The 27,196-nt window shown below is 56.5% G+C and overlaps 2 protein-coding genes across 4 annotated transcripts in view; one reads left to right on the top strand and one right to left on the bottom strand.

Moving 5' to 3' along the window:
• Positions 1-27,196, bottom strand: part of MACROD1 (mono-ADP ribosylhydrolase 1) — a 117,488-nt gene that overhangs the window by 63,038 nt on the left and 27,254 nt on the right. The gene's annotated exons all lie outside the window — the stretch shown is intronic.
• Positions 12,950-26,214, top strand: FLRT1 (fibronectin leucine rich transmembrane protein 1). Its single transcript, XM_007518546.3, has 2 exons — positions 12,950-12,974; positions 23,881-26,214. Exon 2 carries the CDS (start codon positions 23,909-23,911, stop codon positions 25,982-25,984), a length of 2,076 nt encoding a protein of 691 aa, XP_007518608.1. The 5' UTR covers positions 12,950-12,974; positions 23,881-23,908; the 3' UTR covers positions 25,985-26,214.

Here is a 27,196-nt window from a genome sequence, read left to right as displayed (position 1 = left end):
CACTTGACCCCACTGTCTCCTCCCCAGTCGCTGCGGCCCCTGTGGCCAAGGGGGGTGGTGGTGGCCACAACACCAGCGCTGCTGCCTGCTCTGTGCCCACAGGTGGCTGGGGGGCACCTGGTCTTGTCCCTGGTTGCCCAGGGGCCCCATTCTGAGGCAGAGGCGTCCCCAGACCCAGAGGGGGCATGCAGGTGGTGGTGGTGGGGCTCTCCACCAAGTCATTTGGGGTTTGTCTCTGGTGGGGGCCCCTGGAAGCATTGACAGACCCCCTTGGCCCTCCCCTGCAAGGGACGAGTGACAGAGAGAGGGTGGGGAGCAGGGGAGCCCTAGGTGGACCGCAGGATCTAAGCTCTAAGGGACCCAGTGCTGGAGGGAGGAGGGGGGGAGAAGGGAGGGTAAGGAGGAGCCAGGATAAAGGAAGGAGGAGGGGGAAGGGAAGGGAATAGAAGAGAAAGAGGAGAGAGAGGAGGAATCAGGATAGAGGAGGAGGGAGGGGGAGACAGGAGAGAGATGGAGGAGAGGGGAGGAAGGAGAGAATGGAGGAGCAAGGGGAGGAGGGGCAGGGCCCAGTGAAGGGGCTGGGGCGCCCCAGGACCCGCCAGCTCTCCCGCCCGCCTGCCCGCCTGCCCGTCCTTTCAGGAGATGCTTGTTTCATAATTCACGTGGCTGATTTCCTTGTGCTTCGTGTTCTGTCATGTTTCCCGCCGTTCTAATTGCTCCCTTCCCTCTGGGGACATCAGGATGTTAAATGAGGGTGCTGGGCGGGGGGCAGGGGGCACCACACAACATGGGCGTTCCAGGTCCTGGGCTCCAGAGGAGAGGGGCTGGGTGGGCACTGGTGGCGGGTGGGCTGTGGAGAGGTCCCCAGGTGGGGAAGGCAAGGGGTGGAGGCTGCACTGTGAGCACTTCCTTAGGGGTTAGCATGAGCTAACTGGGGTGCCAGTGTGAGCCCCAGGCCTTACTCTCCACCTCCTGTGCTGTCTAACCAAACACAGGTCCTGCACCTGCTGGGTCCCCTGGGGGGCCCTCTGACTCCACACAGCCCATCCTTCCTTCCTGAGGTCCTGAGGCAGCTGTCTCCCCCTCCCCGCCCCCATGCAGCACCCCAACCCAGAGCCTTGAGCAGGACAGCACTGAGGCCCAGCACTCAAGGGCCAGAGAGGTACCCCCTCTGACATAGTCCATCAACCCAACACAAACTCAGGGTGAGGGGGACTACCTGCCCCCCCACAGCCCCTCTGTCCTCTGGGGACCTCAGCCCCCCATCTGGGGAGACCCCAGGATGCAGGAGCAGAGCAGGAAGCTGATTTGCACACAGTGGCCAGAGGCAGGGTACCCTGGCTCCCTCAGGCTTGATTGAGGGGGGCTCCCTCCCGAGCTGCAGTAGCCCTGCCCCACCCCCAGTGTCTCCCCAGAGCAACTCTGGAAACATCACCAGGACTCTGACTTCCACCCATTGAGACATCCCTGTTTCTCAGGGCTCTCAGGAAAAATTAAACACGGATGGTTTCATCGTAGGAGAATTAGTATTCCGGGCAGGGCTGGGGATGTGACGGGAATGTTAAAGATAGAGCCACAGGGCTGGGAGGGGGGGGAAAGGTGCTGGGTTTGGGGGGCAGGGCCGGCTGTGGGCCCAGCGCAGAGACAGGACCCTCTCCCACCACATCCTAGAGCCCCAGTGGGCCTGGCACGGGGCTCAGTGCTGGGAGGGGAGAGCCCGTCGGAGGCTGCGGAGGGTGCTATGCAGGCAGAGCACAGGACTTGCCAGCGTGAGGTGCGGGTTCAAGCCCCAGCAATGCATTGGCGAGGCTGAAGTTCTGGTCTCTCTCTCTAAATGAAATAACAGACATTTATTTATTTTTAAATGGTATTTCTTTTTTATATTTATTTATTTGTTCCCTTTTGTTGCCCTTTTTTGTTGTTGTTGTTGTTGTTTACCAGAGCACTGCTCACCTCTGGCTTGCAGTGGTGATTTGAACCTGGGACTTTGGAGCCTCAGGCATGAGAGTGTGTTTGCATAACCATTATGCTGTCTACCCCTGCCCACCTTTGTTGTCTTATTGTTGTAGTTATTGTTGTTGTTATTGATGTCGTCGTTGTTGGATAGGACAGAGAGAAATGGAGAGAGGAGGGGAAGACAGAGAGGGGGAGAGAAAGACAGACACCTGCAGACCTGCTTCACTGCTTGTGAAGTGACCCCCCTGCAGGTGGGGAGCCGGGGGCTTGAACCGGGATCCTTACGCCAGTCCTTCCACTTTGCACCACCTGCGCTTAACCAGCTGTGCTACCGCCTGGCTCCCATAACAGACAAGAACACGAGACCAGGAGTGTGCACATTGTCCTGCACAAGGATGGGGTTTGAGCCCTGGTACCACATGGGAGCACCATGCACTGCACTAGGGGAAGAGCTGTGGGTGGTGGAGCTGTGCTGTGGTCTCTCTCTCCTCCTCTATCTCTATCTGAAATAAATTTTTTAATAATTTTTTAAAATATTTATTTTATTTATTTATTCCCTTTTGTTGCCCTTGTTGTTTTATTGTTGTAGTTATTATTGTTGTTGTCGTTGTTGGATAGGACAGAGAGAAATGGAGAGAGGAGGGGAAGACAGAGAGGAGGAGAGAAAGACAGACACCTGCAGACCTGCTTCACCACCTGTGAAGTGACTCCCCTGCAGGTGGGGAGCCGGGGTTCGAACCGGGATCCTTATGCTGGTTCTTGTGCTTTGCGCCACCTCTATCTGAAATAAATTTTTTAAAAAAAGGTGGTGGGGAGAGAGTCTGCCTGAAGTGATGGAACCATGCAGGAGCGAGAGGAGGAGGCAGAGCGCACGAATCCTTGGACATTAGAGAGAACAGCTGGAGCAGACCTGATTAAGTTGGTCTCTGCAACAGACCTTCTCAGAGCCTTGAACTTGCTCCTGTACCCGTTAACCCGGCAGGGAGCCCCACTTGCAGCCCATCTCAGCCGAGTTCAGACAGGCAGGGGACTGGAGTTTGGTTTGGGGAGATGGGGGAGCCCTGTTGGCCTTGGGCGGGTCTGATGACCTGTGTGAACAAGTGGAAAATGGAAATGGTGATGAATTTCTGTGGGGCTGGGAGGTGGCACCGGGGGTAGAGTGCCCTTCTTACTGTGTATGAGGCCCTGGGCTCCATCCCAGACACCACATGGCAGCACCATGCACAGCACCCAGGAAGCCCATGGAGGTGGGGCTGGCCAGTTCTCTCCTCTCTCAGCACCATGGACAGCACCCAGGGAGCCCGGTGGAGTCTCTCTCAGCACCATGGACAGCACTCAGGGAGCCCCATGGAGGTGGGGACTGTCCTGTTCTCTGCTCTCAGCACCATGGACAGCACCCAGAGAGCACCATGGCACCTCTTCTCTCTCAGCACCATGCACAGCACCCAGGAAGCCCCATGGACAGCACCCAGGGTGTCCCATGGAGTTTCTCCTCTCTCAGCTCCAGGGACAGCACCCAGGGAGCCCCATGGAGGTGGGTCTGGCCTGTGGGGTCTCTATTCTTTGAGCACCATGCACAGCACCCAGGAAGCCCCATGGAGGGTGGGGTAGAGGTGCTTTTTTTTTTTTTTTTTGCCTCCAGAGTTATCGCTGGGGCTCGGTGCCTGCACTACGAACCCACTGTTCCTGGAGGCCATTTTTCCCATTTTGTTACTGCTGTTGTTGTTATTTTATTTTTATTTATTTATTTATTTATTTATTCATTCCCTTTTGTTGCCCTTTTTTTAATTGTTGTAATTATTATTGTTGTTGTCGTTGTTGGGTAGAACAGATAAAAATGGAGAGAGGAGGGGAAGACAGAGAGGGAGAGAAAGACAGACACCTGCAGACCTGCTTCAGCGCCTGTGAAGCGCCTCCCCTGCAGGTGAGGAGCCCGGGGTTCGAACCAGGATCATTACTCCAGTCCTTGAGCTTTGAGCCATATGTGCTTAACCTGCTACACTATCCCCGGACTCCCTGTTGTTGTTGTTATAGCTGTTGTTGGATAGGACAGAGAGAAATGGAGAGAGGAGGGGAAGACAGAGAGGGGGAGAGAAAGATAGACACCTGCAGACCTGCTTCACCGCCTGTGAAGTGACCCCCCCCTGCAGGTGGGGAGCTGCGGCTTGAACGGGGGTCCTAGTGCCAGTCCGTGTGCCTCATGCCATGTGTGCTTAACCCGCTGCGCTACTGCCCGGCCGCGATGTAGAGCGGTTGTGCCTGCATGAGGCCTGGAGGAGAAGCAGGGGGAGGCGAGGTGGGCGGGCGGGGCTCCCATGGAATGTGGGGCTGAGCGGAGGGGCACCTGTGCCAGGCCCTGCGTGTGGTTTGATTCCAAGCTTTCAGCCAGGTGTTGTCTCGGGAAGGGAGCCTGGGTGTGTCCACCCTCGCCCCATCTCTTGCCCAGTGGCCTCTCTCTAGGCAGCTCTGCCTGGCCCACCCCACCTGTGCATCCTCAAGTCACCTGTCTTCCTCCTCTGGGCCCGAAAACTAGGGCCAGGGCACCTCTCGCCTCCCTGACAGACCATGTCCCTCCTTGGTCAGTGTTTGGCCCCCACTGGTCCCTAGGTAAAGGGGGGCGGGTGCCAGGAGAATCCCAGAAGTTAAGGCCAGGGAGGATCAGGGAAGACTTCCTGGAGGAGGGGGGGCGTTTGTCAGGGCTGAATGACTGGTACGAAAACCTTTCTTGTGTGATGTGCATGTGTGTGGGGAGGGTATTGCTACTCCTGGCTTGCCTTTGCCATTCAGATAGAGAGACACCACAGCTCCCCTCCTCTCCCTCCTCCTTCTTCCCCTCCTCTTTCTCCTCCTCCTTCCTCCTCCTCTCCCAGAAGCAGCTCCAGATAAAGACAGAGACCTCTGTGGAGAGGCAGCAGGGCTGCCACCACCCTGTTTAACCCCCCTCCCCGCCCCTGTCTTCCTCTGTCTCTCCCCGATGCAGCTGGTCTCCAGGCAGTGCCTTAAGTCCTTCTGAAGTGTTACAACCCTCTTCTCCTCTTTCAATTAACAGCCAGAAAAGGAAGCTAATAGCTTGCTGGGCTGCGCTGTAAATATTAGCAGAGCCCTCCGCCGGCCCAGCCAGGAACGTGTTTACGGGAAAGTGGGGGGCTGGGGGTGTGGATTTCCAACACATGAGGGTGAAAAACTCTTGGCTTTTGCTGGGGCAGGGAGGAGGGAGGGGGGTGGGCACCTGCCCCCGGACTCTGGGCTTGTGGCTCAGTTCCAGTTTGGGGGTGGCCGAGAAAGGGGTGTGACTGTAAGGCGCCTGAGATGCTGGGGGGCTGCCACTGTGACCCCAGGGGTGGGCGCGGGTCTGCTGGACACACCAGCTAAGCGTGGTTTCACACCACCACTCCGGAGAGGAGGTTGCCTAGTGGTTAGGGCGCACGCTTTGCAAGCCTGAGGCCCCAGGTTTGATCCCTAGCACTGCGTGTAGCTAGTGAAGTGCCCCTCTTTAAAGTAAGCGAGTACCCCTCTTATACCACAATCGTATCGATCATTATTAAGTCACTAATAATAGAATCTGAAAAATAAGAAAACAGAGTAGTACAAAGTGCAAGGATCCTGGTTCGAGCCCCCGGCTCTCCACCTGCAGGGGAGTCGCTTCACAGGCGGTGAAGCAGGTCTGCAGGTGTCTGTCTTTCTCTCCCCCTCTCTGTCTTCCCCTCCTCTCTCCATTTCTCTCTGTCCTATCCAACAATGACGACATCAATAATAACTACAGTAAAACAACAAGGGCAACAAAAGGTAATAAATAAATATTCATAAAAAGAGAGAGAAAGTCATACCGGGCAGAGTAGACAGCATAGTGGTTATTCAAAGAGACTTCTATGCCTGAGGCTTCAAAGTCCCATGTTCAAGCTTCCCCCCCCCCCCCAGCTACCATCAGCCAGAGCTAAGCAGTTGCTCTGGTAAAAATAAATAAGTCATACCTAGAAGCTCTGGGGCAGCAGGCTTTGAAGGAGTGGAGGGCAGGGTTAGGGGGACGTGGGCAGTATGACGGAAGCATAAGCCCCCAGAGAAGTGGAGTCAGAGAAGCCCCCACTGACCCCCCCCCAAAGTGAATACAGCCCAGCCCCAGCCATAACCTTGATGGCAATGGAAATGATAAAAATGAACAAAGACGGCCTGACAGTAACTCTCCCGGTCGGCCATGTGTCCTGCCACGTGCACAGCCTGGGGTTGGAGCCTGAGACGACATAGGGGTGTCGCCACTTGGGGGAAGCTCCGATGCTGTGGTGTCTCTGTCTCTCTATCTCTGTCTCTCTCTACCTGAAATAAGAATGAAAAAAGTTGGGCTGGGAGCAGGCCCTGATGCAGCCGATAAATCTTAAAAATGAAGCAAATGAATAAAATAAACCGCTGATTTGTGAGGTGGCACAGGGGCTAGAGTGCCAGACTGGGGAACATGAGGTTCCGAGTTCAATCCCCAGCATCACATGTGCCAGAGAGATGTTCTGCTCTGGTTCTCCCCCACACACACTTAAAAAAAATATTTTAGATTGGGAGTCGGGCGGTAGCGCAGCAGTTACGTGCAAAGCGCAAGGACCGGCACAAGGATCCCGGTTCGAGCCCTGGCTCCCCACCTGCAGGGGAGTCGCTTCACAGGCGGTGAAGCAGGTCTGCAGGTGTCTGTCTTTCTCTCCCCCTCTCTGTCTTCCCCTCCTCTCTCCATTTCTCTCTGTCCTATCCAACAACAACGACATCAATCAAAATGGTAACAATAAAAACAAGGGCAACAAAAGGGAAAATAAATAAATATAATTTTTAAAAGTTTCAGATTTTATTTTGGATAGACAGAGAGAAACTGAAAGGGAAGAAAGAGAGACTGGCAGCCCTGCTTTCTTGTTCAGGAAGTTTCTCTTTGTGGGTGGCAACTGGGGGCTTGAACCCAGGTCCTTGTGCTTTGCTGTGTGTGCACTTACCAGGTGTACCACCCCCGGGCCCCCTCTCTCTTTTTCTAGTGGACTTTTCTTTTATTTATTTCTTTTATATATTTATTTAACTATTTTATTAATTTATTTATTTTCCTTTTTTGTTGCCCTTGTTTTTATCATTGTTGTGGTTATTATTATTGTTATTGATGTTGTTGCCAGATAGGACAAAGAGAAATGGAGAGAGGAGGGGGAGACAGAGAGGGAGAGGGAAAGACAGACACCTGCAGACCTGCTTCACTGCCTGTGAAGTGACCCCCCATGCAGGTGGGGAGCTGGGGGCTTGAACCGGGATCCTTATACCGGTCCTCGAGTTCCGCGTCATGTGCGCTTAACCCACTGCGCTACCACCCGATTCCCCTCTAGTGGACTTTTCAAAAGTGCTGGAGTCTGCGGACTTCATGGGACCTGGTCAGGGACCCCGTGTGAGGACACTCAGAACCAGGCGGCCGGGAGGGACTGGACCTCGGCCTCTGGCTTCCCACACCCGTTAAGGGTGGGAGTGTGTGTGTGTGTGGGGGCGTTCCTCCTGCACCTCACCTGCCTGCCAGCCCAGAGCATCGGGAAATGGCTTAATTAACAGAGCGGAGGTTTAGCCTAGGAGGGCTGGCACCACCAGCCTGCCTCTCACACCTCCGCCCCTTCTCAGTGCCAGGCAAGGGGCACAGTGGATGAGATTGGGCAGGAGTGGCCTGACTACCTGCCCTCACCCCTGGGGACCCAGCCCCACTCCTGGGGTCACTACCCAGCCTCTCACTGGCTCCCCTCCCCCAAGTGTGGCCAGAGTGACCTTACCTTGTATTATTATTATTATCATTACTATAATTATTCTTTTGCCTCTAGGATTATTGCTGGGGCTCGGTACATGCACTACAAATCCACTGCTCCTGGAGGCTACCTTTCCCCTTCTGTTGCCCTTGTTGTTTATCACTGTTGTTGTTATTATTGTTGTTGTCGCTGTTGTTGGATAGGACAGAGAGAAATGGAAAGAGGAGGAGAAGACAGAGGGGGAGAGAAAGACAGACACTTGCAGACCTGTTTCACAGCCTGTGAAGCGCCCCCCCCCTGCAGGTGGGGAGCCGGGGGGCTCGAACCGGGATCCTTACGCCAGTCCTTGCACTTTGCGCCATGTGCGCTTAACCTGCTGCGCTACCCCGGCCCCTTGTATTATTATTTTCTATGAAGTGCCACGGAGTGAAACAATGGCCTTGAATATCTGTCGGCATGCCAGGTGATCTCCTTGCTCACTGTATTCTGCATACTTAGAGAGGGAGGGAGAGGAGGAGGGAGAAACAGAGAGAGGAGAGACACCACCCACCACCCACCACCCCGGAGCTGCTCCTGGTGCCGGTGTTACGGTATGACCGATGGAAGCCTAGACCTCCCTCGTGTGCTCTGTCCGCTGAGCTGGCTCCCAGCCCCAAGAGTGATCTTCCTAAAGGCGCTGGCTCAGGCTTTGCCCTGCTGGGCACCCTCCCCCGCTCCCTCCCAGGACCCCAGGCCACATCCTGGCTCCCTTTCCCGCCCACCACAGTTCAGAGCCTTGGGGACACCTTGCCTCCACTGCCTCAGCCCTAGTCCAGTTCACCCTCCCAGAAGGGAGCAGCTCACCTTCCCTGGGAGCCACCCCGAATTCCCCCAGGCTGGGCAGGTTGGGGCTTTCTGCTCCCATCATGCTGTGTGTCTCATATCGGGGTTCTCTGTGAATGTGAGGGCTCCCCACTGCACTGAGGGACTGTGGTGCTGTCAGTGTTTCCACCAGTGCCAGGGTGTGGCTAGAATCAGTGCGAATCAGAGGGAGAAAGGACAGGTGGATGCAGGAGTGGGTGGATGGAGGAATTGGATGGATGGATGGACAGATGGATGGATGCATGGATGGATAAGTGAATTACGTGGACAGATGGATAGAGGAATTGGGTGGATGGATGGATGGATGGATGGATGGATGGATGAATAGTGGGACAGATGGGTTAATTGGATAGGTGAAGGAATGGATGGACAGAAGGAGGGGTGGATGGATGGATGGATGGAAGGATAGACAGGAAGGAGGGAGGGATGGATGTATGGATGGAAGGATAGACAGGAGGGAGGGAGGGATGGACAGATGGACGGATGGATGGATGGATGGATAGACAGGAAGGAGGGAGGGATGGATGGATGGACGGATGGACGGATGGATGGATGGATGGATGGACAGGAAGGAGGGAGGGAGGGATGGACAGATGGATAAGTGGAAGGAAGAGAAGCAGCAGCCAGTGGAGAAGCCAGGGTCCGATGCCCTGCTGGAGAGATGAATGGTGGCCAGCTGGCTGGTAACTGGGGGTGGGAGTCAGGAGAAGCCTGCAGAGACGCCCCCAGCAGTGGGCCAAGGCCACCGCGTTTGCTCACAGTGCTTCACGCCGGGGACAGGAGGCCTTGATCACCCGTGGACACATGTCCCTGTCCCTGTACCTAGCGGAGGCAGTCCTGGCCGCCCTGCCGCTGCACGGGGCTGTCCCCAGGCTCAGGAAGACGGCACAGCAGGCTGAGGAGGCTCAGGAAGACGGCACAGCAGGCTGAGGAGGTGCCCGTCTCTGGTGATGGCGTGTCAGTAGCTCAGGAAGTTCAGAGTGTGGGGGCACGCCACCCCCCCTTCTTAGTACACAGTCCCCAGGAGTTCCCACGCCGACCCCACCCCCACCCCAGAACGGCAACTCAGTACAGCTCACAGAGACCAGACCGGCCTGTGGGGGGCAGGGGCTGGAGATGGCCAGAGAAGCCAGGGACCAAAGCAGGGAGACTCCTGATGCTCGGGACCCCACAGACACATCTGTCCTTGGCCGGCGGGACTGGGCTGATCACAGGGCGCGTCACAGCCTTGGAGTCCTGTCTCGGACTCCACTTCCAGCCCGTGTTCCCCAGCCCCCCAAGTCAGGCTGAACTCTGGCTACACGGAGTCCTCAGTGGGGTTGGGAGTATCTGGTGACCCTTGAGGCTCCCAGGGGACTTAGCAGAAGCACAGAGAAGGGGGTGGAGGAGTGGGGGTGAGGGAGGCAGATGCAGGGTGCTCAGAGTGAAGCCTTGCCTGGACCCCTTCCTTCCTTCCTTCCTCTTTCATACTCTTTATTTTACACTAAAGATTTACTAGTGGGGGATAGTATGCCAGTATAGTATTAGTATGTCACCAAAGACCTGGGTTTGAGCCCTGCTCCCTACCTGCAGGGGGTACACTTGATGAGGGTGAAGTAGGTCGGCAGGTGTCTTTCTCTCTCCTCTCTATCTTCCCACCCCTCTCAATTTCTCTGCCCTGTCAAAAAAAAAAAAAAAAAAAAAAAAAAACACTGAAAAATAGAAAGAAAAAAAAAAAGGTAAAAATGGCCACCGAGAGTGGTGGATGCGTCATGCAGGCACTGAGCCCCAGCAATAGACCTGGTGGCAAGAAAAGGAGGAGAAGAAAGAAAAAAAAGAAAAAGATTTATTAGCGTGGTCCGGGAGGTGGCGCAGTGGCTAAGGCACTGGACTCTCAAACATGAGGTCCTGAGTTCAATTCCCAGCAGCACATGTACCAGAGTGATATCTAGTTCTTTCTCTTATATCTAGTTATATCTTTATAAAAAATAAATAAAACCTTTAAAAAAAAGAAAGAAAAAGATTTATTAGCATGAGAGGAAAGAAAGAGAACCAGATCGAACCCGGGGCCCCCTGCTTTTCAGTCCAAAGCTCTAACCCCTGCACCACTTCCTGGACTGCAATAACAATTAAAAGGAAAAAAGTTAAAAAGAAAGGTGGGAAAAAAAACCCCAATTTGCTCAGCATCACTCAGCTTGGGCATATACGAGTGCTGAGGACTGAACCTGAGACATCAGGCATGCAAGTCCAGTGCTTTGCTGCTGCACTGGCCCTTCCCGGGTTTTCTGAACTAGGAAACAGAGGGATGGAGATGGCTCCTCAATGAGGAGGGCACCCATCTTGCCATATGTGTGTGGCCCAGGTTCAAGCCCTGGCACCACATGGAAGCGCCCTTGGCACTGAGGGAAGCTCCCCATGCTGTGGAAAAGTCTGCCTGGGTGAGGTTGTGCAAGCTTTCCTGGCAGGAAAGGTGAGGTTGGAGGTAAACGTTTGCAGGAGGAAGATGGCACAGATCTCGAGGAGGCAGCCCCAGGCCTTGATCCTGAGCGTGGCAAGTCTGTGGAAGGCCACTGCCTTCCTGGATTCATGGTTTCTCTCCTGAACTAGAAGCCACGCTGGCTGGAGCCTCGGGGGAGGGTGCTCCTAGTCCTTCCCCCCCCCAATAAAACAATTTCCTCGCCTCGGCCAGGGAGGCAGATGACCTCATTGGATTCTTTCCATCTCTCGCTTTCATAGAGAAATTACAATTTATAATTGGATGAAATCACATGGGTGTAATAGCAGAAGCAACTCGGGAGCCTATGCCCACCCCTCCCAGGGCAGGGGAGACTTTTATCTTTCCTCCTCTCCAAACCCGCCCCCCCCCCACACCTACCCCTTCTGGTAGGGAAGAGTGTACCCCACCTGCCTGCTTCCCCTTCCCCGCCGTATACCAGGACCTGGGCCTTCACTCAGGGCACATGGAGCCTGCTGGCACTAGGCCTCTGACCTCCTGGGGGGCTGGCCTCGAACCCCCTTATTCCGACATCCCCACTGCCCTCGGCCTGCTGGGCTGGGCGCCCGGGGCTGGGCTCTGGCTCATAAAAGCTCCCCTTCCCCTCCAGCTCTCAGACCAGCCCCCCAACTCCCAGCTGGATGCAGACCCTGGCTGGTTGGCTGGCGGCTGGCAAGCGAGCTAGTGGTCTCAGATGTGCAATAAAAGCCCTTTTCCAAAGCTGGACTCCCGCAGGGGGAGGAGATGCAGCACTGGGGTGGGGGGCTGCTCTAAGGAGAGGTGGACATGGGGGGGGGCTGGCTCCCAGGAACAGCTGGCCCAGCCCCCAAGTCTCCATGGAGGGGGAGCCTCACACCCCTGCAGAGGGCAGGTGGGGGTGTGGGGCCACGGCAGGAGGCAGCCCAGGCTCCCCCAGACCTGAGACCTTGGTCCTTGGTGAGTAGAGTTCCCACGGGGTGAGAGGCTGGGGGCCATGGAGCCTCTGAGTGACATGACATGCAGTGAGAAGCTGGTGCGAGGAAGCCAGGCCAGCTCTGGGCTCCACACCTCTTCTCTCTCTCGCTGTGCAGGGCCTGCGGGGAGCTGGCTGCCCAAAGAACAGTCCTAGGAGGGTGGTATTTGTGGGGGGGGAAAGGCTCACGGCAGAGTGGGGGGGAGTAAATAGGGGGGCCAGCCCAGGCCCCTCACCACCAGGCCTTCACTTCCCATGTGTTTGGCAGGTGGTGAGAAGAAGGACCCCTCACTGGACACACAGGATCTGAGGGTGAAGCAGGAATAAGCCCCTCCAGCTCCCCGTCTTCCCAGAAGCAGGAAGGCCTGGGCCAGCAGGAGCAGCAGAGCAGGACAGTGCCCCCCACCCCCAGCCCCCCAAATCTGCCCCGAGGGGGGGGCACGTGGGGCCTGACAGCTCAGCGGTGCGTGGCAGGCTCACCAGCACCTCAGCTGGGGTGATGGACCCCCACCGCCCCCCCAGACTCAGCCTGAGTGGCAGGAACCCCCGTTCTCTCGAGAGCGGCTCCCTCTCCGCCCCGTCACGCAACAGTGCTCTCTGCACCAGAACCCGTTCTGCCGAGTGACTTAAAGGGATTAAAAAAAAAAAAACTTGGTAAAGAAAAGTGAGGAAGCCTCGCAGAGGCCTTTCACAGGAGGCGCCGGTCAGCAGACAAAGGGGGGGGCTAGAGCCAGGGCCAGTGAGCGTCCACCCTGCCGGCGATGGCCATGGGGCTGTAGGGCCTGCCCACAGATTCGGGGCGCAGGACACCCTTTGGCCACGAGCTCCTCACTGTTTTGGGGGGAAGCAGCTCGCAGCAGGTGCCTGAAATGCTCTGAACTCCAGGAACCCCGAAGAGAAAACGCCAGGGTCTCTGTCCTGCCCCCAGGGAAGAGGGCAGTGGTCTGTGACCCCCCAGCCTCCAGTCCAGACCCCACAAGCTCCAGAAGAGGTAAGAGCAGTGCCGAGGGGGGCCGGGGCTCCCCATGTGCTGCACGTCTGAGGCTTGTGCACCCCCACACCCACTGCCCAGCCAGCGGGCAGAGGGGTCATTTCATTGTTAAGACGCCCCCCCATCCCGTTCAGCCTTTGGGGGCCTCTGCATCTAGTGGGCCCTGGTCCCTGTGCTGGCCAGGGAACCCCAGGGTGGGGGTGCTCCAAAGAGGTCCCCCCAGGCCCTCTCCCCGCGGGTTCTGTCCAGCTTCAGCTACTGAGAGCGAGCAACAAGCTGAGACCCAGAGAGGGCTGGCGAGGGCCCCGGGTCACACAGCCCCAGGTGAACTTCACTCCTGCTCCCCCACCTGGGTTTTGGGGGCAGGGCTGTGGGCGGGTCCTCCTGCTCCCCAGGCTGTGAGTCTTGGTGGGGAGAGGACAGTGGGGCCTTGGAGTGGGGACCTGGGGGCTGGGGTCCTCGTGGTTGGGGCCTCCTGCTCTCTGGGTCTGGGGGCGAGGTGATGGGCGTGGCCTCCTGAGGGGCGAGGGGGCTAGTGGGGTTTCCTGGGTCTGGTGGGGTCCTCGTGGGCGGGGCCTCCTGCTTCCCAGGACCATGATATCGGGGTGCCAAGAGGTCAATGGGGCCTCCTGCTACCTGGGTCTGGGGTCCTGGGGACTGGGCATCCTTGTGGATGAGGGCTTCTGCTCCCCAGGGCCGTGATCTTGGAGTGCCAGGGCATCAGTGGGGCTTCTGCACCCCCCAGACCATGATCTTGGGGTGGGGCCCCCAGCCCCAGCCCCCTGGGCAGGACGGGGAAGCCCCAACTCATTACCCAGATGGAAAATGACAGCTCGCGGAGGGAGAGGGGCTGATGGATGGCGGCGCGGCCGAGGACATCTGTCAGCGCAGTGGCGCACGCCAGCCGCGGGGGCATTAATAGCTGTGTTATTAGCCCCGGCGTGAAGGATGCCCTGCAGAGCGGCCATTCGCGGTTATTTATTAGCTGGGCGCGCCAGCCGCCAGCCGGGCCTCCCGCCCCAACCGGCCGGCCCTGGTCGCCTGTCTCTGGGTTGATGCACCCAGCCTGGGGGTGGGGTGGGGGGCTGGGCTGGCCTCCCACCTCAGAACTGGAAAGGTCTGCCGCTCCCTTGAGACGCTGCGTGGGTGGGGACTGTGCCCACTGCCATCCACCCAAAGCCACTCCTCTCAAAGAGTTGTGAGCAGCTGGGCGCACCTGCTGGACGGGTCTCTCCCGCTTCCTTTCGAAATCTTTTCTTATATTTTATAGGACAGAGAGAAATTGAGAAGGGGAAGGGAGATAGACACCTGCAGCACTGTAGCGCTGCTGGTGAAGCTTCCCTGTGCACGTGGGAAAGGCCTGGGGCTTGAACCTGGGTCCTTGCATTTGGCAATAATATGTGTGCTCAATCCATTGGCTCATCGCCACCTGAACACCCCCCCGCCCCCGAGAGTTTCTCTGGCCTGATGCTGGGTCCCACCCAGGCAGGTCTGTGGGAGTGACAGGGAAGAGCCAGCACCCCAAAGCAGTGGTGACCCTACCCCAGGCAGCTGAGAGGGGCGGAGCATGAGAGCAAAGCCAAGCACGTGTGCGCGACCCCACCCCCATCCTTCAGGTCCCACACCTGGTCCCACACCTGGGGGCTATGTGGTGGGTGGCCACACCCTGGGGTGACTAGGTCCTTATTCCTCCCCCGTCCATGCCTGAGCTTCTAGGGCCTCCATTTTGGCGTGTGAGTGCGTTCACTCTTTCATTTCTTTACATTTTGTATTATCTTTATTTATTTATTGGATAGAGACAGCCAGAATTCGAGAGGGGAGGGAGTGATAGACACAGAGAGACACCTGCAGCACTGCTTCACCACTCGCAAAGCTTTCTCCCTGCAGGTGGGGACGGGGGTGGGGGTGGCTGGATCCCTAGTCCTTACATGCTGTAAGGTGTGCTTAACCAGGTGCACCCTCATTCATTTCTTCACCAGTATTCACTCATTCATTCATTCATTCGTTTATTCAAGGTTCACAAAGCATGCCCTGCCTGCCTGGCTCTATCTGGAACAGTTGAGAGAGACGGAGTGTATCCTGATATGCAGGAATGAAGAGGGAGGGGCTGACAGTCAACACATAATATTGGGAGAGGGGTCTCTCCAGGGCCCCCATTGGGGTGGGAAGGCGACAAAGCCCTCAGCCTCCAGTGATTATCGGAACTCATCCCCAAGCCAGTCATTCCTGGTCACCCTGTTGCCCTGTGCCTGCTGCCATGGGTGCAGCACCCTGCTGGGGGGGGATGAGGGAGGGACACAGACCTGAGTGGGAGCCCACCCACTAGCTCTGCAACTGTGCTGGCCAGGACGCCCCAGAATAAAGGGTCCCTCTCCTGCCACTCCACACTCCCCTGTGTCTCCCCTTTTTCCTTCCCCCAAAGGAACTAAGCTTCAGTCAGTCAGGGCCGCCTTACTACAAAACACGCAGACAGACAGAAATATCAAGCTCAGAGAACATCTTATTAAACTAATGCGCCAGAGAGAGAAACAAAATTACAAGTGTCTCCTTTCATCTCACACCCCCTCCTGGCCCGGAATAGTTTAATATCCAACACTGCTATCAATGTAATTAACCTCCGAAGACACACTCCCAAAGTCTTCCTTTTCTGCGAGCGGCAGGCATTCTCTGAAGTTTGGGGTGCCTGTCTCGGGCCCTCCCCCCCCCCGGCCCACCCACAAAGGGGTGAACTTGAGATGCACGTGGTGATGATTTGCATATCTGACTGCAATTACCGCCAGGAAAGCGGCTGGTGCATAATGCATGAGGGCATGGAATTAGAAAAATAATTAGTGTTCGCAGGAGGCCCCCCCCCCCCCGCGCTCTCAGTGGCACCCCAGACGGATGGGGGGTGGAGGGGCATGGCACCCAGTCTCCTGTTCCACATCCCCCTTGCCTGGGCAGGAGTGCCCCACCCTCAGCATCTGTCGGACCTAGAACTTGGAAGAAAAAAAAAAACAAGCCTTACTCACAGAGGGGACACCCCCCAGTGCAGCGGGGCCACACTTGGACCAGGCCAGAGCAGGTGCCCTTCCAGCTGCCTCCTAGTTCTCTTTTTGGGTTTTTTGTTTGTTTTTTTATTTGTTTTTTGCCTCCAGGGTTATCGCTGGGACTTGGTGCCTGCACTTGAATCCACTGCTCCTAGAGGCCATTTTTTCTTTTTGTTGCCATTGTTGTTTATCGTGGTTGTGGTTGTGGTTATTATTGCTGTCGTCGTCATTGCTGGATAGGACAGAGAGAGATGGAGAGAGGAGGGGAAGACAGAGACGGGGAGAGAAAGACAGACACCTGCGGACCTGCTTCACCGCCTGTGAAGTGACTCCCCTGCAGGTGGGGAGCCGGGGGCTCAAACTGGGATCCTTACGCCGGTCCTTGCACTTTGCGCCACCTGCGCTTAACCCGCTGCGCTACCACCTGATGCCCTCTTTTTGTCTTTTTTTAAAATATTCATTTATTTCCCCTTTTGTTGCCCTTGTTGTTTAACATTGTTGTGGTTATTGATGTCGTTGTTGTTGGATAGGACAGTGAGAAATGGAGAGAGGAGGGGAAGACAGAGGGGGAGAGAAAGACAGACACCTGCAGACCTGCTTCACCGTTTGTGAAGCGACTCCCCTACAGGTGGGGAGCCGGGGGCTCAAACCACGATCCTCAAGCCGGTCCTTGCGCTTTGCACCACGTGCGCTCAACCGCTGCGCCACTGCCCGACCCCCTCTTTTTGTCTTTTTAATTCAGCAACTCAGACGTGAACCCAGGTCCCTGCATATGCGCTGTATCACTAAGCCAGTTTTTACCAGCCTCCCTGGTCGAATTTTTCTCTAAATATTTTTAATTTTTTTTTAAAATTTTTATTATTGGATAAAGACAGAGAAATTGAGAGGGGAGAGAGAAATAGAGAGAAGGAAGGAGAGAGACAGAGAGAGACACCTGCAGCCCTTCTTCACCACTCATGAAGTTTTCCCCCTGCAGTGGGGACCAGGGGCTTGAACATGGGTCCTTGTGCACTGTAATGCGAGTGCTTAACCAGGATCCACTGCCTGGATCCCTATCTATATTTTCACTTTTACTATTTATTTATTTTGCTATCTGGGTTATCACTGGAGCACCACACCTTGCATGATTCTTCCACTCCTGGTGGACTTCTTTTAATTAATTAATTTTTTTTTTTTTTACTAGAGCCCTTCTTAGCTCTGGCCCATGGTGGTGAAGGGAATTGAACCTGGGACACTGGAGTCTCAGGCATGAGAGTCTCTTTGCATAACCACTGTGCTATCTATCCCCTGCCAACTTTAATTTTGTTTGTTTGTTTATAGGAAAGAGAGAAAGTGAGAGGGGAGGGGAAGATAGAGAGGGAGAAAGAATGAGAGACACCTGTAGCCCTGCTTCGCCGCCTGTGAGGCTTCCCCCCTGCAGGAGAGGAGCGGGGACTTGAACCTGGGTCCTTGCACGTTATAACGTGCGCGCAACCAGGTACACCACCACCCGACCCCCCTCTTTTTTTAAGATATAGAGAGAAAGAGACAGAGAGGAGAGACACCACAGCACTGCTCCACCACTCCTGAAACTTCCCTGCGCATGTGCTCTCATGCGGTAACCGGGAACTCGAACCCAGGACCTCGTGCCGGGGAGAGTGTGTTCTACTGGGCGAGCCCCTCTCCCAGCCTTATATCCTGGATTTTCAGGAAGAGGAGAGATTAAGTGCTGAGCTGTGAGCCCCCCGCTCGAGGAGCCTGGGTCCAATGCTCCCTCTAGTTTAGGGGTGAGGGTTGAGGGTGCACAGCTGAGGAGGGGGGACCCAGTCACTGCAGGCCCATGACCCCCAGTCTAGCCAGAGGCAGGGGGGTAATGATGGTGGGGATGGGGGAGTAGCTGGGGCCCTGGGAAGCAGAGGGAGGAGAAGTCATTTACACAGAGGCCAGATCCCTGGGCAGTGAAGTCGGGAGCTGATGGTTCCTAGGGAAAGCTAACACCCCCAGCCAGGACCCCTCAGCCAGGCGGGGTCTGACCACCTCCCACACAGCTTCCCTTGCCATAGGCCCTGTAGCCAGTGGAATGGCGCCCACAGCCCACTGGACTCTGCGGGAGCCAAGTGACCCCAGGAAAAGACAGGCAATTACCAGGCTTGATTCGATGGCGTATGAGCCATCAGGCACACAACAGGGAATAAAAAGCCTCCCTGACCATGAATCGCTTTGTCTGGGAGTCTCCACCCCCACCCTCTGGCTCTGCTTTTTGGAGCCTCAGGGCACCTGCAGGGGCAGCCTTGGGGAAGGGGACTCGCTGCAATGGATGACACAGACAGGGACCCGAAAGGCCTTGGTCCCAGTCTCCCGCATGCCGCACGCCCCACTGCATTCCTGAAGGGCACAGCTTAAAACTGCACCCTCCTGCCAGCGCCCGGGGTCCACGGCTTTGGCAGGAGCAGGGTGGGCATGAGGGGATGTTGGCACTGGCCTCGAGCAGTCTGACCTCTGCTCAGGGCACAGCCCTGGAATGTCTATGCCAGGAGCCTCCCACACCCCTTGTTCCAGGCTCCAGGAACTGCAGAACAGGAGAGAGGGGGGCTGGATGATGACAGACCTGGTTGGTTGAGTGTGCAAGGACCCAGGTTCGAGCCCATTCCCCACCTGCAGTTGCAAAAGCTTTACAAGCAGGGGTGCGGGTCTCTCCCTTTCTATCTGCCCTCCCTTCTCAACAGATAAAGCAGGTTTGCAGGTGTCCTTCTCTCTCTCTCTCCCTCCCTTCTCAACAGATAAAGCAGGTTTGCAGGTGTCCTTCTCTCTCTCTCTCCCTCCCTTCTCAACAGATAAAGCAGGTTTGCAGGTGTCCTTCTCTCTCTCTCTTCCCTCTCAATTTCTCCCTGTCACTCAAAAAAAAAAAAAAGTGGAGGGGGAGGCCTGGTGGTGGTACACCTGGTTAAGTGCACATATTACAGTGAGCAAGGACCCAGGTTCAAGCCTCTGGTCCCCACCTGCAACGGGGAAGCTTCACAAGTGGTGAAGCAGGTCTGCAGGTGTCTCTCTGTCTCTTTCTCTCTCTCTCCTGTATCTCTCCCTTCCTCTCAATTTATCTCTGTCTCTATCTAGTAAATAAAATAAATAAAATATTTTCTAAGAAAGAGGAGACCAGAGGGACAGAGAAAGAGAGTGAGTCGCGGCCAGAGGCTGGGGACCCCAGCACAGGTGCTCACGGGCTCAGATGTGACACCTGCAAGGAGGCCAGGAGGCCCTGGAGCAGACTGAGCTCCCTTCTCTCGCTCCCCTGGCCCTGCCTGTCTGCTCACAGCAGCTGGAGCAGAGATGGGAATCTGGGTGACCATCTGCTGAGCTGTAAAACTGGGGGGTGGGCTGTGTGTGACATAAGGGCACAAGGGGATGGCCTGTGGAGACCAGAAGGGCCCTCTCTTGTCTGGCTTGGTGGCTTTTTTGACCTGCTTCCAGGAAGGAGCCCATGGCCTGAGCACGGCTTAGGGCACTGACCAGCTTCTTTGTCGCATTTCTGTTCCTTTTTTCAAAATCATTATTATGGGGAGTCAGGCAGTAGCACAGCAGGTTGTAGAGAGAGGAGGGGGAGAGAAAGACAGACACCTGCAGACCTGCTTCACCGCCTGTGAAGCGACTCCCCTGCAGGCGGGGAGCCGGGGGCTCAAACCGGGATCCTTATCCCAGTCCTTGCGCTTTGCGCCACCTGCACTTAGCCCGCTGCGCTACCGCCCGACTCCCTCTCGTTTTTATTTTTGTCTTTGTCGCTGGGGCTTCATACCTGTGTGATTCCATCACTCCCAGTGGGCTCTTTTTTTTTTTTTCCAGAGAGAGAGTGAGACAGGCAGAGAGAGAGGCAGAGACACCACAGCACCACCCCAACACTGGTAAAGTCTCTCCCTTATTCATGGTGCCCCTGGAGGTGAAAGGTGCACTCTACGGGAGAGCCATCTCCCTCCCAGCCCCCGCCAGGCACCCCATCGCTGAGCTCCACTTTTCTTGTCTGCTGATGGGAGCAAGAAAGATGCTTGTCCCGTGCCTGGGGACAAGGTCACATGACTTAAACTGTGAAGCCCCAGGTGAGTTTTATGACAGTGTGAGGCACTGTCCACCAGAATGGAACCTCAGCGCCCAGAGCAGGGGCTGACTCCTGAGAGGCCAGCGACAGAGAAGAGCTGTTGGGATGGATGGATGGATGGATGGATGGATGGATGGACAGACAGGTGGATGTATAGATAAGTATCTGAATGGAAAAATGTATAGATTGGGGGCCAGGCAGTAGCGCAGTGGGTTAAGCGCACTTGGTGCAAAGCGCAAGGACCGGCGTAAGGATCCAGGTTCGAGCCCCTGGCTCCCCACCTGCAGGGGAGTCGCTTCACAAGCGGTGAAGCAGGTCTGCAGGTGTCTGTCTTTCTCTCCCTCTCTCTGTCTCTCCCTCCTCTCTCCATTTCTCTCTGTCCTGTCCGACAATGATGGGCAGCAAAAGGCAAGAAGGAGGAAGAGGAGAAGTAGGAGGAGGAGAAGAAGAAGAAAAATATATAGATTGATGATGGGTGATGGATGGATAGACAGACTGGATAGATGGACAGGTAGGTGGATGGATGGACAGATGGATAGATGGATGGATAGATGGATGGACGGATGGATGAATGGATGGACAGGTGAACGGATGGGATGTATGTATGGATGGATGGATGGATGTATGGATGGATGAATGGATTGACAGGTAGGTGGATGGATAGACAGGTGGATGGATGGATGAGTGGATGGACAGGTGGGTGGATAGATGGGCAGGTTGATGGATGGATGGACAGACAGATGGATGGACAGGTGAATGGATGGACAGGTGGATGGATGGACAGGTAGATGAATGGATGGATGGACAAGTAGGTATGTGGAAGGTTAGACAGGTGGATGGATGATAGATGGATGGATGGGTGGACAGGTAGGTGTATGGATAGACAGGTGGATGGATGGATAGACAGGTGGATGGATGATGGATGGATGGATAGGTGGAACAGAGGAGTGATCTTTCTGGCATCTGGCAGAGGAGCGAACACCCAAGACATACTCTGAAGGGTGAGGAAGGTGATGAGAGGAGCAGCCCGGGAGCAGAGAGGGCCACACAGGGAGCGGGCTGTGCATGCAGAAACAGAGCCCCTCCACGGCCGGGGCAGAAAGCCCTGCATCACCCACTCATCCAGCCAGCACCCCCATCCTGTCCTGCACATCAGGGTCCCCTCCAGGCTGGGGCCGCCAAGAAACCTTGTGACGCGGGACCCCAGACTCCATCCACTCCACCAGATCCCCTCGGCAAGGCTAGAAGAGCACTGGTCTTGACCTCATTTCATGTCTCCAAAGCCAGATGATCCGAGTGGCAGTTTTTCCATTTGTGAAATCTGAAATTACACCTTGTAGACAGTCATCAGAGCGTACCCTCCTGCTTCTGTTTGTCTCATGTCTTTTGACGCAAGTACATATATTTCTCTCAAGAGAGCTGAAAGTTGTGAGATTTGGGGAGGGACACGGTGAGGACTCCCTCCCCACCCCACCCCCCACACACACACTTGGTGGGAGGCGGGCACCTGTGATGGAGACAGAGATCCCAGCAGACACACCAGCCGCCCAAGTGACACCTTCCCTCCCATCTCTGCAGTGCACGAGTGACAAACAGGACACGTGTTAACACCACACAATGAAGCTCCTCGCTCCAACCGCCTGCCAGTGACAAAAGTGGCAGCTTCTTTTTCTCAGATTCTGGCGCCACCTGCCACCCCCACCCCCCACCTGAAGTTTGGATCCAGTGGGTCTCGTGGAAACAGGCTCCCTTCAAGCACTGGGCCCTAGAGGCCAGGCCGTGTGGCTGCGGTCCCCAAAATGGCTCTAAACCCATAAAACTCACCCTATGGCTGACCTAGAAGGTAGCCCATTGGGTTAAGCGCATATAGTGCGAAGCCTAAGGATCCACACAAGGATTCCGGTTCAAGCCTCCAGTTCCCCACCCACCTGCAGTATAGTCCCTTTGCACTATACTATCTATCCCCCATCCTTCTCTCTCCCTATCTTCTCCTCCCCTCTCAATTTCTCTCTGTCCTATCAAAAAAAAAAAATCAGAAAAATGCCCACAGGAGCAGTACGTTCATAGTGCAGATACTGAGCCCTAGCAATAACCCTGGAGGCAATAAATAAATGAATAAATAAAAGCAAACAACAACAAAATAACCTCGCCCTAAACCCATGATATAATGTGTGTGCTTAAATGTGCCGCCGCCTGCCCCCCCCAATCCCATGATATAGACCCGCCACGTTTAGGGTGAGCCAGGGAGACCAGCTTTGTGAGAGTCCCAAGTTCGATCCCCGGCATCACGTGTGTCTGAGTGATGCTCTGCTTCTCTCTCTCTCTCTCTCTCTCTCTCATTACTAACTAGATAATTCTTTAATTAAAAGCTGGTATCTCTGCTTCCAAGGAGATTTACTGTTTTTAATGAAGACCTGTTTATTCTGGCCAGAAACAGAGCAATTGAGAGGGAAAGGGGAGATAAAAAAGGGGGGACAGGAGAAAGACACCTGCAGATCTGCTTCACCTGTCATGAAACAGGTGGGGACCAGGAGCTCGAACCCAAGTCCTTGCATGCTGGAACACGTACGCCTTGCTAGGTGCACCACCATCCAGCCCCCTTATTTATTTATTTTTAAGTAATTAAAGTTTGCCTCCAGGGTTACTGTTGGAGCTCGGTACCAGCACTGTGAATCCACCGCTCCTGGATGCTATATATTTTTAAATATTTATTTATTCCCTTTTGTTGGCCTATGTTGTTTTCTTGTTGTAGTTAATATTGTTGTTATTGATGTCATCATTGTTGGATAGGACAGAGAGAAATGGAGAGAAGAGGGGGAGGTAGAAGGGGGAGAGAAAGAGAAAGACAGACACCTGCAGACCTGCTTCACTGCTTGTGAAGTGTTCCCCCTGCAGGTGGGGAGCTGGGGGCTTGAACCCAGAGCTTGTGTGGTTCCTTGCGCTTAGTACCATGTGTGCTTAACCTGGGACACCACTACCTGGCCCTATTTTTTTAAATTTATTTATAAAAATATATATATAGAGAGAGAGACAAGACCATAGGATAAGAGGGGTACATTTCCACACAATTCCCACTACCTGAGTTCCGTATCCTCTCCCTTAAAAGCTTCCCTATTCTTTTTTGTTTGTTCTTTTGTTTTTCCCTTTTGTTGCCCTTGTTTTTTCATTGTTGTAGTTATTATTGCTGTTGTTATTGATGTCGTCGTTGTTGGATAGGACAGAGAGAAAAGGGGAAGACAGAGGGGAGAGAAAGACAGACACCTGCAGACCTGCTTCACCGCCTGTGAAGCGACTTCCTTGCAGGTGGGGAGCCGGGATCCTTACACCGGTCCTTGCACTTTGCGCCACGTGTGCTTAACCCGCTGCACTACCGCCCGACTCCCTGAGCTTCCCTATTCTTTATCCCTCTGGGAATATGGACCCAGGGTCATTATGGGGTGCAGATGGTGGGAGGTCTGGCTTCTGTAATTGCTTCTCCACTGGACATGGGCACGCCTAGCTCAATTTTTAAAAATTTTTAAAAATAGTCTTATCTACTGTATAGATATTTATGTTTACTTTTTATTTTATTTACTTATAGAGACAGAGAGAAATTGAGAGGGGAAAGAGAGACAGAGAAGGAGAGAGAGGGAGAGACACCTGCAGCCCGGCTTCACCACTTGTGAAGTGCACCCCCCCCTTGCAGGTGAGGAGCCAGGGGCTTGAACCCGTGTCCTTGTGCTTTGTACTATGTGCTTGGCCTCTGCCCCTCGACCCCTCGGTGCCTCCCGCCCCGCTCACCCCCTCCCTCCGCGTCCTGTGCTTCCCGCAGGTGTAGAGGCCGTGAGCTGTGATCCGCCATGGCCAGGGCGCACCCCCCCACCACCGCCCCCTCGGCCGCGCCCGCCGCCACCACCACTGTCACGGCCACCGTGGTGCTGACGGCGGCCGCCCTGGACCTGCGGGACTGGCTGTTCCTGTGCTACGGCCTCATCGCCTTCCTGACGGAGGCCATCGACAGCACCACCTGCCCAGCCGTGTGCCGCTGCGACCGCGGCTTCATCTACTGCAACGACCGCGGCCTCACCTCCATCCCCGCCGACATTCCCGACGACGCCACCACCCTGTTCCTGCAGAACAACCGCATCGGCAACGCGGGCATCCCCCGGGCGCTGCAGACCAAGCTGCGGGTGCGGGTCGTGTACCTGTACCAGAACGCGCTGGACGAGTTCCCCGCCAACCTGCCGCGCTCGCTGCGGGAGCTGCACCTTCAGGACAACAACGTGCGCACCCTGGCCCGCGCCGCCCTGGCCCGCCTGCCCCTGCTGGAGAAGCTGCACCTGGACGACAACTCCGTGTCCACCGTGAGCATCGAGGACGACGCCTTCGCCGACAGCCGCCGCCTCCGGCTGCTCTTCCTCAGCCGTAACCACCTGAGCAGCGTCCCGGCCGGGCTGCCCCACACGCTGGAGGAGCTGCGGCTGGACGACAACCGCATCTCCACCATCCCGCTGCACGCCTTCCGCGGGCTGGGCAGCCTGCGGCGCCTGGTGCTGGACGGCAACCTGCTGGCCAACCAGCGCATCGCCGACGACACCTTCAGCCGCCTGCAGAACCTCACGGAGCTGTCGCTGGTGCGCAACTCGCTGGCCGCGCCCCCCCTGCGCCTGCCCAGCGCCCGGCTGCAGAGGCTCTTCCTGCAGGACAACGCCATCAGCCACGTGCCCGCCGATGCCCTGGCCCGCATGCGGGCGCTCGAGCGGCTGGACCTGTCCAACAACAACCTGACCACGCTGCCCCGCGGCCTCTTCGACGACCTGGACAGCCTGGCGCAGCTCCTGCTGCGGAACAACCCCTGGTTCTGCGGCTGCGGCCTCCTCTGGCTGAGGGACTGGGTGAGGGCGCGGGCCGCCGAGGTCAACGTGCGGGGCCTCATGTGCCAGGGCCCCGAAAGGGTGCGGGGCATGGCCATCAAGGACATCACCGGCGAGATGGACGAGTGCCTGGAGCCGGGCGCCGGAGCCGGAGCCGGAGGGGGCGGGGGCGGGGGCGCCCCCAAGACCACAGCCGGCAGCCAGGCCTCGGCCACCACCCCGCAGGGCTCCCTCTTCACCCTCAAGGCCAGGAGGCCCGGCCTGCCGCTGCCCGACTCCGGCCTGGACTACCCGCTGGCCACGGGCGGCGGTGGCGGCGGTGGAGGCGGCGGTGCCAAGACCCTGGCCATCCACGTGAAGCCCCTGACGGCCGACTCCATCCGCATCACGTGGAAGGCCGCCCTGCCCGCAGCCTCGTTCCGTCTTAGTTGGCTGCGCCTGGGCCACAGCCCGGCCGTAGGCTCCATCACGGAGACGCTGGTGCAGGGCGACAAGACGGAGTACCTGCTCACAGCGCTGGAGCCCAAGTCCACCTATGTCATCTGCATGGTCACCATGGAAACGGGCTACCCGGATGCCGCCGCCACCGAGACGCCGGTGTGCGCCAAGGCCCAGACGGCCGACAGCTACGGCCCCACCACCGCGCTCAACCAGGAGCAGAACGTCGACCCCCTGGCCGGCCTGCCCCTGGCGGGCATCATCGGGGGCGCCGTGGCCCTGGTCTTCCTCTTCCTGGTGCTGGGGGCCATCTGCTGGTACGTGCACCGTGCCGGCGAGCTGCTGAGCCGGGAGCGCGCCTACAACCGGGCCGGCAGGAAAAAGGACGACTACATGGAATCGGGCACCAAGAAGGATAACTCCATCCTGGAGATCCGCGGCCCCGGGCTGCAGATGCTGCCCGTCAACCCTTACCACCACAGCAAGGAGGAGTACGTGGTCCACACCATCTTCCCCTCCTCCAACGGCAGCAGCTTGTGCAAGGGCAGCCACGCCATCGGCTACGGCACCACGCGGGGCTACCGGGACGCCGGCATCCCGGACGTCGACTACTCCTACACCTGACGCCCCCCGCCTCGCCACCGGCTCCCCGAGCCCCCCACCCCTGGCGTAGCTGCGAGTGGCGTGGCACCCCCTCTGCCCGCCTGCTGCCGCTGACCCCACAGAGTCTGGGAGAGGACAGCTGGCCTGCAGCCCTCCCCAGTCGGAAGCCAAGTTCGGGGAGGGTCAGTTCTGTAGAACACAAGAGTGGAAAACAGACAACGTCAACAACGTTTTTTGTTTTTTTTTTTAAAGAAGGAAAAGGCAGGAGGGTGACCGGACGCAGTGGAAGCCGTGACGCCGACGGTCTGATGGTTAAATTGTAGGAAGGGTTGGGTTTGGATTAGGGTTTTTTGTTTTTGTTTTTGCCCACACACCCCTGGACTGGAAAGATACTTACTGAACCAGGGCCTCGTGATCACCCCCGGGAGAAGTGGCGTCTGGTGGAGGCCCCACACAGCTCCCAGCTCTCACTCTGCTAGAACCCGCTGGAAGGCTGGGTCCCAGGCCTCCTCCCAGAGCTCTCTGGCTGCAGAGAGCTTGCCCTGAGATGTCTGTCCTGGTCCCTTCCACCCCGTTTCCCTCACAGACTAGCAGACAGCACCACCTGCCAGCACATCTCTGGAACAACTCTGTAGTCAATTAAAAAACAAACAAACAAAAAAACAATTTTCTTCCCCTCCCCCACCCCGGGCCCTCTCCACGCTGAACCCTGCCAACTCCTCCTCGGCTCCATGCACCATCCTCCGTCGAAGCCCCGCGGAAGCTTTGGCTCTTCCAGCCACGCCGAGGTGCTTCTGTCCATCTGCTACCTGCCTGTCTGTCTGTCCCTGGGCTTTGTCTCTAAGTACAAGTGTGCAGACAGAACCCCGCACGGGGTCCTGGCGGGCACCGGGAATCAGTTTGTGCGAGTCAGTAGAGTCCCGAGGAACGCTGATTTCTCCCCTAGAAGTCGCTGAGTAAGTAGACACAGTGTGTTGGGGTGGGGGGTGGGATGGGGGTTTATCTGATTCCTAGAGGTGTCCTCACAGCTGTTCTAGGATGGATGGTGGAGAAAAGGGGAGAGGAGGGGAGTGGGCGGCCAGGAGGTGCTGTCCCATCTCAGGTTGGCCAGGGCTGTGGGTATCTCTGTTACAGAGGACCAACTACTTCCCTGAGCTGGGGAGGTCGAGGTTCAGCACTGGGCACATGCCATGCTTGTGGGAGGCCCTAGGTTCTGTCCTTGGTGCCGGGTTT

The sequence above is a fragment of the Erinaceus europaeus genome, chromosome 17 (genome assembly GCF_950295315.1).
Source record: "Erinaceus europaeus chromosome 17, mEriEur2.1, whole genome shotgun sequence".
Classification (NCBI taxonomy): domain Eukaryota; kingdom Metazoa; phylum Chordata; class Mammalia; order Eulipotyphla; family Erinaceidae; genus Erinaceus; species Erinaceus europaeus.
The sequence above is the reverse complement of the archived record's forward strand: the minus strand, read 5'-3'. Positions and strand labels throughout refer to the sequence as shown.

What these genes read in the sequence shown, in the direction of transcription:
- FLRT1 (XM_007518546.3), top strand. Translation starts at nt 23,909, where the DNA reads ATGGCCAGGGCGCACCCCCCCACCACCGCCCCCTCGGCCGCGCCCGCC.